This window comes from Biomphalaria glabrata, chromosome 14 (assembly GCF_947242115.1).
Source record: "Biomphalaria glabrata chromosome 14, xgBioGlab47.1, whole genome shotgun sequence".
Classification (NCBI taxonomy): domain Eukaryota; kingdom Metazoa; phylum Mollusca; class Gastropoda; family Planorbidae; genus Biomphalaria; species Biomphalaria glabrata.
The window spans coordinates 26,840,936-26,854,334 of record NC_074724.1 but is presented as its reverse complement, the minus strand read 5'-3'; the positions used below and the strand labels follow the sequence as shown (position 1 = coordinate 26,854,334).

General features: G+C 34.5%; 1 protein-coding gene across 4 annotated transcripts in view; it reads left to right on the top strand.

Annotated features, from left to right (window-relative positions):
* The window catches only part of LOC106055163 (dynein axonemal heavy chain 12-like), a 72,085-nt gene that overhangs the window by 38,075 nt on the left and 20,611 nt on the right, over positions 1-13,399 (top strand). For all 4 annotated transcript variants that reach the window (XM_056009538.1, XM_056009537.1, XM_056009536.1 and 1 more), the window contains exons 55-61: positions 227-484; positions 666-797; positions 925-1,105; positions 1,939-2,159; positions 10,177-10,395; positions 10,990-11,135; positions 12,203-12,417. In XM_056009538.1, coding sequence (XP_055865513.1) covers positions 227-484; positions 666-797; positions 925-1,105; positions 1,939-2,159; positions 10,177-10,395; positions 10,990-11,135; positions 12,203-12,417 — 1,372 coding nt within the window. The remainder of the gene's footprint in view (positions 1-226; positions 485-665; positions 798-924; positions 1,106-1,938; positions 2,160-10,176; positions 10,396-10,989; positions 11,136-12,202; positions 12,418-13,399) is intronic.

Here is a 13,399-nt window from a genome sequence, read left to right as displayed (position 1 = left end):
TGATTTTTCTTATCTCAATATTATTTTGACCCTTTATAAGAGACTCTTAAAAAAACTATCCTACTGATTGAATTACACATTTTTAGAAATGTTTTTAAAATATTTCATTTCATTATAAATTTTAAAGAATTCATTTAAACTATAAAAAGTTTTCAAGAACAATATGCAGACTGAATTTCATTAAAGATTTTACAGATTCATTTCTGGATTTGATTTTATTTTTCAGGTAGCAACAATGCAGAAAGAATTGGAAGAGCTGCAACCTCAGCTTGTTGTGTCTGCCGCTGAGAACGAAAAAATGCTCAAGATCATTGAGGTGGACTCTGCTGATGTGGAAAAGACGACAGAGAAGGTCAAGGCTGATGAGGCTGTGGCCAATGAAAGTGCCTCCCAGGCTCAGGCCCTGAAGGATGACTGTGAAGCCCAGTTAGCTGAAGCCATCCCAGCTTTAGAGATGGCCATTGCAGCTCTGAACACTTTGAAAGTATTATTAAACATTTCTTTAGTTTAGTTTTATTGGCTAGTTTGATTTAATGTTTACTTTACTTTACTCTCACAAGGTCTGAAAGGGGAACTTTACCTATTACTTACTTCATTTTGTGAAACTTAGAATTTAAATTTTTGGTTAGAAATTTGGCTAACTTAAAATTTATTTATTGTGGCAGCCTGCTGACATCACTATTGTCAAATCTATGAACAACCCTCCAGCTGGTGTGCGTTTGGTCATGGCAGCAGTTTGTGTTATGAAAGACATAAAGCCTGAGAAAATAAACAACCCAGATAAACCTGGACAAAAGGTGACCAAATCATTTTTTTTAAAAAGTTTACTAACTTACTTAGAAATTATATTAAGTTTGTAGGGCATTACCTCCCCTGAGCATTTGTCTGTGTTGCCATAACAAGTCAAGTGACTTCTCCCAACAGATGAATGACTTCTGGGGACCCAGTAAGAAACTCTTGGGTGACATGAACTTCCTAGCCTCTCTTTTGGAGTATGACAAAGACAACATCCCAGTGGCCATCATGAAAAAAATTAGGGAGGAGTACATCACCAACCCAATGTTTAAACCAGAGATTGTTGCCAATGCATCCTCTGCGGCAGAAGGTTAGTTATGAAAATAGAGTGAACTTCAAAATGTAAGGGACAGGATATGACTAGTATGTGGATTTATGTATATCATCTAGTAGACTTTCCAGGCCATCAACAAATTATTGGTTTTGATGTCTTAAATAGAAAAAAAGGGGAAAAAAATAATTGTATTAATGCTTCTAGTTGTTTCTGTTTCTCTTTTTTATGTTGTGAAACTCTTTTTAGTAAAAGATTTAGAGTCTAATTCAGAAGTAAAATCTCTAAAACACTTTCAGATTTTATGATACATTCTAAATACAAATTTAATTTGTATATTTTGTGTGTTGTTTGCATGATTATCATGATCATTTATATTGTGTCAACTATCTTTTCCTTCTTAGAAAGTGATTCATATTTGTTTGTTTAAAGAACCTTTGCTAATTATGGATATTTTGAAAACTGAAACAATATTGATTGTTAATCTAGCCCTATCAGTGAATATTTCAACACATTATTTGTTATAATGTTACAAGATATCTATGTGATCATAGAGACAGCTGGAGGTCACTTACAAAGGCCACGGGGAACACATTTGAGAGCCGAGGACAGACGAAGACGGCGAAAATAAAAATCTTAATCAACCACCGGCGGAAAACAGTTATGCTTGCCCTGGATGAGGCAAAATATGTAGGTCACAGCTGGAGCTGCATAGCCTTGGGAAGTACTGCATTCCTCATTCATCTTCGGACTCAAAGACAAGCCTTTTTATTATGTGTTCATATTAAGCTGTTATATTTTTTATTTTTTTTAAATAGACAATCTTATTTCTCAATAAAAAAAAAATAGAAATGAAAAATATTTTTCCCCAGGTTTATGTAAATGGATTCTTGCTCTTGAGGTATATGACAGAGTTGCCAAAGTTGTGGCTCCTAAGAAAGAAAAGTTACGTGAGGCAGAAGCAGAACTCGGCAAGATGATGGAAAACCTGAATGCAAAAAGAGCAGAGTTGGCAGCTGTGCAGAAGAAATTAGAAGATTTAAAGAATACATTTAAAGACATGACAGAAAAGAAACAGCAGTTGGAGTTTCAGGTTTGTGTTCTTCCTGACTTATTGCTAGGAAATTTTTTTAATGTAACTAGTTTTAGTCATTTTTTTTCCAACATTTATTTTTGCAATAAACTCATTTTTTAACAAATTCTACAATACAGCAATTTTTTTTTTACATTTTTACAAAATGCCTCTGTAAATGGCAAAACATGTTTTAAAACTCTTTCTCAACCAGTGATATAGACCAATCAAGATCTAATATGTAATATTATCTTATCTTATCTTATATAATACAGACGTTACTTCAAAAAAGAAGATGATTACGTCCTACGCGTCATGCATTTAGTCATGCATATTAACCAATGACTTAAATTCTGCCAAGTCACTGGTTTTCCTGGCTAGCTCAGGCAACCCATTCCATGCTCTAATAGCACTAGGGAAGAAGGAGTATTTGTACAAATTTGTCCTAGCATATGGGACGAGGAATGTGCCTTTATCTTTGTGTCTTTCAGAGTATTTTATTAAATTTTGTTTTTGTATTTGAAGATTATGGTTCAGTGTTTTATGTATTATTGCTACTTTACTTTTGAGCCTTCTGTCCTGAAGGCTTTCTAAATTTAGTGATTTTACTAAAGGTGTTACTCTAGTCAAATGTGAATATTCGTTTGTTATGAATCGCACTGCTCTATTTTGTGTCTGTTCTAGTTTCTTAATGTTTTCTTGAGTTGAGGGGTCCCAAACAGAGGATGCATATTCTATTATTGGCCTAACCAAGGTTAAATAACATTTTAGTTTTATGTTCTTATTTGATTTATAGAAATTTCTTTTAATAAATCCTAATGCTTTGTTTGATTTTTTTGTAGTTTCATCAATATGTGGATTCCATGACAGTTTTTCATTTATTATAACACCTAGGTATTTTGCGTTTTTAGTCTGTGTTACTGGTTTGCCATGAATAAGATAAGTGGAATTAATTTGTTTTAGTTTTTTTGTTACTCTTAACAACTGACATTTTTCTGGGTGGAAAGACATGCTCCAATTTGATTCCCATTTCTGTAATTCATCTAATTCTCTTTGTAAAATATCTGTGTCTTGTGTTGTTTTTATTGTTCTATATATTATGCAATCGTCTGCAAATAATCTGACTTTTGTTCCTGAAGTAATGCAATTTGGTAAATCATTTATGTAAATTAAAAATAGTAGTGGACCCAAGACTGTTCCTTGAGGTACACCTGAGTTTACTGTTATCGGTGTTGATTTAGAGCCATTTATTATTACAGTTTGTTCTCTCCCTATCAGAAAGTCTTTAATCCACTGATGCAGTGGACCATTAATGCCGAAATATTTTAATTTTTTAAGCAAACTATGGTGGTGAACTTTGTCAAAAGCCTTAGAAAAATCTAGTAAGATAGCATCTATTTGTTCACTATTATCTAAACCTTTTGAAAAATCATCAATTAGTCCTATTAGTTGTGTTTCACATGATCTATATTTCCTAAAGCCATGTTGGTATGGTGTGAGGACATTATGTTTGTCTAAGTGGCTTATGATGTTGCTACATATTATGTGTTCTAGGATTTTACATGTGATGCTGGTAAGTGATACTGGTATGTAATTTCCTGGGTCAGATTTTTCTCCTTTTTTTAAATAGGGGGGTGACATTAGCTTCTTTCCAGTCCTTTGGTACTCTGCCCTGGTTAAGTGAAGCCTGAAAGAGTATTTTTAACACTGGGGCTAGCTCATTACTTAGTTCTTTGAGTAATCTAGCTGGAATACCATCAGGTCCAGAAGCTTTATTTGGTTTGGTGTTGGCTAATAGTTTTTGAATTCCATTTTCTTGTACTACTATATCTTCTATGTTGTCTACTTGGTTCAAATTCAGTAATATGTCTTTGTCTCCTGGGGCTGAGAATGCTGATGCAAAGTATTTGTTTAGAATGTTTGCTTTAGTTTCATTATCATTATGTATTATGTTATGTTCATCTTTTAATGGCGCTACGCCTGTTGTTTCCATTTTCTTAGACTTAATGTATGACCATAGGTTTTTGTTGTTGTCTTTAGATATTACATTGTTTATGTATTCACTCTGCAGCTGTCTGCTTACTTTTTGGGTTAAGTGTTTAATTTTTATATACTTTTTGTAAACTCTTTCTGCATTAGTTTCTTTAAATTTTCTATATAGGTTTTCCTTCTGTTTACAAAGCTTCTTTAGTCTATTATTAAACCAGCATTTATTTATTTTGTTTGATGTGTATTTAGTTGGTATTTGATTTTCTATAATGCTTTTAAGATGGTTTTTAATGAAATTCCAGAGGTCATCGACTGGTTGGTTAATGTCTTTTTCTAATAAGAATGTTTGTTGAAAGTTTAATGCAGCTTGGTGTAGTTGTGTTAGGTTACATTTATTCCAGAGTAAGATTTTTCTTTTGGGTTTTGTATTGGCTACTGCTTTTACCTGACTGTGTATTTTTATGATCTCATGGTCTGATAGACCAGGGATAATATCATAATCAACTACTAATCCAGGTCTGTTGGTTAAGAAGAGATCTAATGTGTTGTTTAATCTAGTTGGCTTTTTAATGATTTGATCTAAACTTAAGTTTCTATGAAAAGCTCATTTATGTCCTTAAGGTTTTGGTGTTTATCTATGGTTAGTGTTTTCCAATTTATATCAGGTAGGTTGAAATCACCCATAATCCAAAAAACTGCATTTTTATTTGTCTCTTTAAGTGTCGTAATCTGATTACATAGTTCCTGCACATGTTCTAAACTAGAATTTGGTGGTCTGTAAATGCTGCCTATTATTAGGGATGTTGAGGTGGTATTAATTTTACAAAATGTTGATTCTATATTTTTTGAGTTAGGTAAGGTAATTTCTTCTGCTATTAGAGTGTTTTTTATTGCTAAAAGAACTCCTCCATGATTATCAGCCCTATCTTTTCTAAAAATTTCATAATTACTATTGAAAATTTCTGCATTATAAATTTCAGGATGTAGCCAAGTTTCTGTGCCTGCAATTATGTCTGGTTTCTCACATTCTAATAAAATTTCTAAGTCTGCTGTTTTGTTCCTAATGCTTTGAAAATTTATTACTAAGGTTTTAAGGTATTTTGGTGTTACTTCTTTAGTAGGTTTGTTTAGTGAGGCTGTTGTATTAATTTTAGTAGATTTAGGTTTAACAGGAGTGGATCTGGCTAGTCGTTGGTGAGTTTGGTTTGGGATGGTGTTTAGGATGTTGTATGGGTTAGAAGTGTCTGCATCAAAGGAATCAAACAGTCCTGATGTAAACTGAGGTAACCCACACGGTACACAGTGCCATGATGCATCTTTGTTGCCTAAGGCATAATACATAGGTGTATTCATATGGAGACATGATGCATGGTACCATTCATCGCAGGTGTCACATTGAATGGCTTTCTGTTTCATGGTGCATACTTTTTTGCAGATGTTGCATCTATCTTTAGATCTAGGCCCTGGATTTGACTCTACATCTCCTGCTATTAATATTAACAGTGATAGGTATTTATTTCTGCTGTGTCTGATTGAGAACTTCCATTTGTGATGGGTATTCTTCTTTAGTGTTATGGATGTGTATGTTAGGTTATTTTTTAAGTTGCTTTGATCTAAAGTGTGATGATTGATTATGACTTGTTTCTTTTTTAAGTTTAGTGTTGACTAAGGTAGATCTGGTTCTGTGTTCAGCTAGTATGTATTTAGTAATTATTAGGATAAATAGCCAGAGCAATTTCATGATGACTGTTGTTGATTTTAGTTTTTAAAGGGGTCTAGTCTAAATCTAGTTTAAGGTTTACAATGCCTAATTTATGTCTAAATCTAAATTGAAAGCTAATTTACAATGACAATTAAATCAAATTCTTCTTCTTCTTCATCGTTCTCATTGTTATGTTGGAGTGTTCATATGACTAGACCAATACATGAGATGAACTGCGCAGTGGTTTCCAAATCAGGGAGCTCTCCATATAGTTTTCTTTCTATTGGGGTGATTTGGGGCCAATGTCTTATACGGGCCTCTTGGTAGAGAGAGCAGTTTTGGAGGACGTGGTCGGCATTTTCTGGTGATACTCCACATGGGCAGTTTTCACTGGTTCCAATTTTGAGCTTCCGGAACATGTGTTGTCGCATTCTGTTGTGTCCGGTCCTGAGTCAAAAGATTAGACGTTGGTCTTGTCGGGATAGCTTATAGTAAGCATCATCTTTCTTGTGATTTGGATGGGAGCTCGTCCATTTCTCATTTATTTTATCTACAATTAATTTCTTCATTTCTTCTGGATAGAGTGCAGAGTTTACTTGTTAGTTTGTTCTCCCACTCTTGGCGAGTGTGTCAGCCTTCTCATTTCCTGCTAGTTGTATGTGAGCTGGTATCCATTGAATAACAGTTTTTTTGCTGTTGTGGTTGAGCTTTGTGAGTGCTGTTCTGAGGTTTTTAATATAAGGGGAATCAGAGTTTTGCAGGCTTTGGAGGGTTGTTTTTGCGTCTGTTAGAAAGACAATCTGACTGTGAGGGGAACTTGGATGATTTGCTAGCATGGTAGCAGCTAGTGCTAGTGCTTCCCTTTCTGCTCTGTGACTGTCAGAGAGCTCTCCAGTTGCAAAGGATTTTTCTAGTTTTCCTCCATCTGGCCATTCGATAAGTATTCCAGCTCCTCCATTTGTGGTGGCTTTATGGGATGAGCCATCCGTATAAACTCTGATCCACTGATTGCTAGGGTAATTGGTATGTAGAAAACAGTTCACTATTTCCTTGAGCTCTGTTGGTCTGTAATCAGATTTTCTTTTTATGTTTTCAATATGGTCCCTTATAGTAGGAAGAGGGCTTTCGTCCCAGGGTGGAGATTTATTATAGTGTATCGAGGATTCCAGAGTAATTTTTTCAAGTTGGTGTTTCTTTTTTAGGTTTAGAGATTCCTGTATGAAATTGGTCCTTTTGAGACGGTTTTTTGTGCCAGTTTTGTGGATTTTTGTTCTGAGTGGGTGCCTCTCCAAGGTTTCCAATTTAGTGAATTGGGAAAGGATTTTTATTTCTCTTCTTTCATCCAGAGAGATCAGGGCAGCGGTTTCCTCCATAGCTCTTATGGGTGTTGTTTTGATTGCTCCTGTCATTATCCTTAGACCAATATTTTGAACCTTGTCTATTTTTCTTAGGTTGGTTTGGGCTGCTGAGCCCCATGCTGTGGCACCATATTCTAGTACAGGTCTTACATAACTGGTATAGGTCTTTTTCAGGATGTTGTGATTAGCTCCCCAATCTGTGCCAGCTAATTTTTTCAAGAGAGATAGTCTCTGGATGCCTTTACTCTGTGTTTTATCTATTTGGTTTTTCCAGGTTAGTCTCGGGTCATAGGTGACTCCAAGATAAGTAGGGCTGTCATTTTTTTCTAAAGCTTCCTTATCTAATGTTAATTTTATTGTTTGTTGTTTTGTTGACAGTGAGAATATGGTATATGTTGTCTTTTTTGTGTTAATGGACATGCCCCAGTCTTTGGACCAATTATTGAGTTTATCAAGAGCATCTTGTAATCGAAATTTCGATGTTCCTACATATTCTTCTGTGCTAATTAAGGCAAGGTCATCTGCATACATGCTGCTCTTAACTTTTTTGGGTAGGTTTTGATTTAGATCGTTTATGAATATTAGGAAAAGTGTTGGGGATAGGACTCCTCCTTGGGGGACACCATTTTTTATACCCACTGTGTGGCTTCTTTGTCCTTGCATGCAAACTAAGGCTTTTCTATTATTTAGGTATTCCTTTATCCAGTTGTACATTCTGTGGGATATGTGATGCTGGATTAGCTTGAGCAAGAGACCTTGTTCCCAGACTTTGTCAAATGCTTTTTCTAAGTCAACCCACACAATTGTTGTTGGTTTCTTTTCTTGAAAGCCGTCTTCTATTTCTTGTGTGATGAAGGCAATTTGATCTTCTGTTGATCTGCCTTTTCTAAAGCCAGCCTGGGCTTCAGTGAGTAGGTTATTTGACTCAAGGATCCATGTCAGCCTTCTATTTATCACTCTTTCCATCAGTTTGCAAGTACAGCTAGTGAGGCTGATGGGACGGTAGCTATCCAGTTTATTTCTTGGCTTGCCGTGCTTTAGTATAGGGATCATAATGGCTTTTTTCCAGATGTTTGGAATTCTGCCAGATTTCCAGCTAGCATTGAATAATTGTAGCAGTTTTCTTTTGGCTTGAGGACCCAAGTGAAGAAGCATGTCATTTGATATTTTGTCTGGGCCCGGGGCTTGTTTTGGTTTGAGGACTTTTAGGGATTCATCTAGTTCCTTCATTTTAAGATTAGTGGTCATTCCCAAGGAGTAAGCTGGATTGTTTTCTTTAAATTTATCTTGGATTTCTGAGTTTACATCTTTATTTCTACTTTCATTAATTTGTATTTGTCCTACGCTTTGGAAAAACTTAATGAATTCATTTGCTGCTTCTTGGCCTTTCAGGGGTTTGTTGTCCTTTTCTATTACTATAGGAGTTGTTCTGTTTTCTTCCTGGTTGAGACATTTGGCTATATGCCAGAGTTTGTGGCCATCTCTATCTACGTTTAGTTGTTCTGTTTTTTCATGCCAACTTTTCCTCATGGCGGAAAGGTAATTTTTCCTGAAAACTGCATTAGCTGCTTTTAGATTTATGTTATTTTCTATACAAGGGTTATTTTCTACTGTGTTTCTGGCTTCAATAGTGGCATTGTGGAGTTGTTGAAGGTGATCAGACCAGTTGGGGATATAATCTTTTCTTGCTCCTCTAGGAATTGATTCCTTAGCTGCTAGGAGTATTGCTTTGGAGAAAGCTGAGAATGACTTATTAACCTGATTTGATTTGCAGTTTATTGAAGTTGTATATAGGTCTGTGAGCTTTGAGAATAGGTGCCAGTTGGCTTTTTTGTAGTTCCATCTGGGGATGGTGGAGTTTTCTGATATTTTGAAGGAGGTATCGATACTGATCAATATGGGTCTGTGGTCACTGGTGGCTAGCTGGTCTGCAACTTCTCTAGTGCACTTTTTGGATAAGTTGTCTGTTGCAAAGGCTAGATCTGGAGTGGTTGATGTTAGCCAGGCTCTTGAAAAAAAGGTTGGTTTGTCCTCAGGTTTATTTAGCAAGATAAGTCTGTTCTCTGCTTGCCATTCTTCAATTTCTTCTCCCCTGGCATTTAGGTCTGGGTATCCCCAGCTCTGAGAGTGACTATTCATATCTCCTAAGATTAGACAGTCTTCTTGGTCAGGTATTTGTATGTGGTCAATCTCTATTTCCTTGTCTGGTGGGAAGTAGCAGTTAAATAGATTAATATTTCCATCTGGGAGAATTAGCTTAGTTCCCATTATTTCTGATTCTGAGGAGTTGGGCATAGTTATGTCTGTGGTAGGGATATATCATTTTTAATGAGGGTGAGGATTCCTCCTTTGGGTCTGATTTCTCTATCTTGTCTGATGCAGGTGTAGCCTCTAATGGAGAAACAAAGATTACTGTTCAAATGAGTTTCTTGGATGCAAGCTACATCAATTTCTTTCTCATGCAGAAATATTTTTAGAGCTTCTTTTTTCAAATGAAATGGTTTATTAAATTCAAAATATGGACCTAGACGACCTAGACTAGATCTAGATCTAATTCTAGATCAATATATTTACGTGTATAATTAACTATATAGAATATTACTATTAGTTATTATTAGTAGTATTAGTAGATGATTAGTAGATCTAAAGCCTTAATTAAAGTAAAGTCTAAGTCTAACACTAAAACTAGACTAGACTGACTTGACTAGGTCTAGATCTAGTCCTAAGGGCTAAGCTAAGAGTTGTTAATTTGAATTAATTAGTGGAAAAAAAATGCTGAATTAAGTTAAATATATAATTTAAAGATATTAGTTTATTAGTTAAATAGCTTTTTTAATGAATTTGGTTTGATTTTAATACAACAAAACGAAAAATTTAACTCATCTCTTATAACAGTAAACAGGGAGCAGCCATCTTGCCAAGAGCTCGTAACTCTTTTACATGAACATGTATCTAAATAGATATAAATTGATTGTCACTTAATACACAGGTGGACTTGTGTGGCAAGAAATTGGTCAGAGCTGAAAAGCTAATTGGTGGACTGGGTGGAGAGAAAGAGCGGTGGACCAATGCTGCAGCCACTCTTCAAAATATATATGACAACTTGATGGGAGATGTCCTGATCTCTGCAGGTGTTATCGCCTACCTGGGACCATTCACCAGGTCCTTCAGGGACTCAGAGACCTCACAGTGGATCAAACTTTGTCAGGTATTAGATGCAAGCAGTAGTTGTAACATTTTTTACATTAAAAAGCTTTTTTTTTTTTGTGTTTCAAATATATATTATAAATAAGTAATTATAAAGAAAAGATACTTTTCTTACACAAAAATTAGCTATATTTGGAAAATACAAACATTTTTTTTTTATTTTAATGGCAATTTATTAAATTCCTGCTATCGCACTGTCTTCATAGTTAAAAAAAAGTTTAAATTAAGATTTTATGGCACACCTAATAACACTAATGTCCTGGGTTTGATTCCTGTGCTGACCATTTTTTTCCTCTTTATTTTTCAAGAGGAAAACTAAAATTTGAATGTTTAGTTGACTGTACTAATTAACATGAAGTAACAATGGATCTTTTTTTTTTTTATAATAGGCCTACTTATTTTAATGAAAACATTTTCTTATAAATAAAACATACCTTATATTTGCACTCTACACCTTTGCTGCATTTATTTTGTTTTCCAAAAAAAGTGCATTAAAGAATGTGCAGACACATTATATGTTTAACCTTTATTTGTCTTAAATGATTCTGAATTGATTTTATCAATATAGAAGTTCATTTCAATTTTTTGTTTCCAGTCAAAGAAGATTCCCTGTTCAACAGAGTTTTCGCTCAGCAAAACACTGGGTGAACCAATTAAAATACAGGCCTGGAATATTGCTGGACTACCCAAGGACAGCTTTTCAGTGGACAATGGTGTCATCGTGGCAAACTCTAGGAGATGGTATTGTTGCTTTTCTCACTTGTGTTACCATTTTGTGACAGACTTAAGTAACTAGGAGTTTAATGCTTTAAATACACTTAAACTAATATGAATAGATTACAGATGTCACTGAAGTAGGGTCAAGTTTTATAAGGCTCTTTTAAAGTACATGAAATATCTGACAATTGTCAAAACTTTAGACATAATTAGGACACTAATTTTATTCAAGTGGCTGAGTGGTAAAGAGTGTGGCTTCTAAACCAGAGGGCCCTGGGTTTGAATTCTGGTGAAGACTGGGATTTTGAATTTTGGGATCATAAGGGCACCTCTGAGTCTCTAATGGTAAACCTGGAATTAGTTGGGGAAAATAAAGGTGGTTGGTCATTTTGCTGGCCACATGACATCCGCGTTAACTGTGGGCCACAGAAACAGATGATCTTTAATATCATCTGCCCTATAGACTACAAGGTCTAAAATGGAAGCTAATTTTATTCAACGTTGATTGACTCCTGTCCCATTGATCAAATCAAAGCTTTCATTTGCCATAATATATCAGACACTGTATTTAGAGACTAGATGTCATTTATTTGTAGCATACAGTGCATGTTGGTGTGTAGGCAGAAAGGAAATCATTGTTTTTAAATATCAAAACTGTGTTGTAGTTTCTCTTATTTAACTTTGCTGAATAACAAACACAATGGCATATTGGAGAAACTTATACAAGATATGATTTAGATCCAAAAAGAAATTGATGCAAATAAAACACTTACAAAATTTAACATTGGATCAATAACAATAGTTGAACTATTTCAATACAACATTACCTTACAGAACTTATCATAGATCAAACTAAAGATTTTATCATGTCTAAACTATTAACATAAGATATAGATTTATATTAAAGTTTTATTTACAATCCTATTCATAAATGCACAGCTTAGAGTTTTAAGATTGCCTAATCTCCCATTTTATTTTTTAGAGATTTTTTTTTCAAAAAGAATTTTAAAATTCAATAGTCACCAAAACTACCTTGTTATCAAACTAAGAATTACATTATTTCTTATTGTGAACCAAATCTTTTTAACCAGGCCACTGATGATTGACCCCCAAGGTCAGGCCAACCGCTGGGTGAAGAATTCTGAGAAAGACAACACACTGTCAGTGATCAAACTGTCAGACGCAGACTATATGAGGACCTTGGAAAACTGCGTGACTTTTGGCAACCCACTTCTGCTGGAGAATGTTGGCGAGGAGCTTGACCCATCCCTGGAGCCTTTACTTCTGAAGCAGACATTTAAACAAGGTTAGTTTGGATTGAACATGTAATGAAAAAAAATCACCAGAAAACCTTCAAGCTAATAGAATTCCTTGTAAATTCTCACATTATTCTTCTCTTTTCCAGCCAATTCTCTGCCTCATCTTTTGTATCATCACTAAGTTTGAAGTTCTGTTAATGCCATGAAAAGAAATTTGTTTCATTACTTCCTTTATTTCAAGAAATCAAATTACACATTTTTGTAATTACCGTTGCTATGTATTTTAGTTTTTTAAGTTATCAGATGGAATGACAAGTTTGTTTTCGATGAAACAAAAGTGTTAGTCCCATTATTTAACAAGTCTTGATTTGTGTCATAGAAAAACTGATTTTTAAACCTCAATTTTGTTTATATTGTTACATAATAATGCTTATGATTTGATTCTAGGAAAAAAAACATACATATGATTTTGTTTTCAATGAGAAAAATAGTTATAGCTGTGATTTGTTTTCATAAAAAACATGTCAAATATAAATATGTCTTTTAGTTCCATCCCCTTCAGCCCCCCCTCTCCCCCCAAAAAAAACAAAAAACAACAAGAACAAAAAAAAAACTTGTTTTATCTGTGATTTGTTTTAGAAAAAAAAAAAATTCCAATCTGTATTTTGTTTTGGTAAAATAAACTTGCCAAATCTTGGGTTTGTTTTCCTAACTACAGCTGCAAAAGGTGCACCAAGCACAGGTTTGAAATATTTCATTTGAAATCTCACTCAGTGTTACTGTTATCTGTTTGAATAGGAATATTTGTTTTTTTTTGTTTATCAGTCACATCTCACATCTGCTACCAGTTGCACCAAAACAGTCAGCCAACTGATACGTCATGTTATTGACTATTACTTTTAAATCTATTTTTACCTTTTTTTTTGGCTTCAAATCACTGATCTTACAATGATGATGTATGTTTAAAACATCATAACACTAAAACATCATAACACTATTGATTCCTTGTGATGTATATGTTGTTTCTTA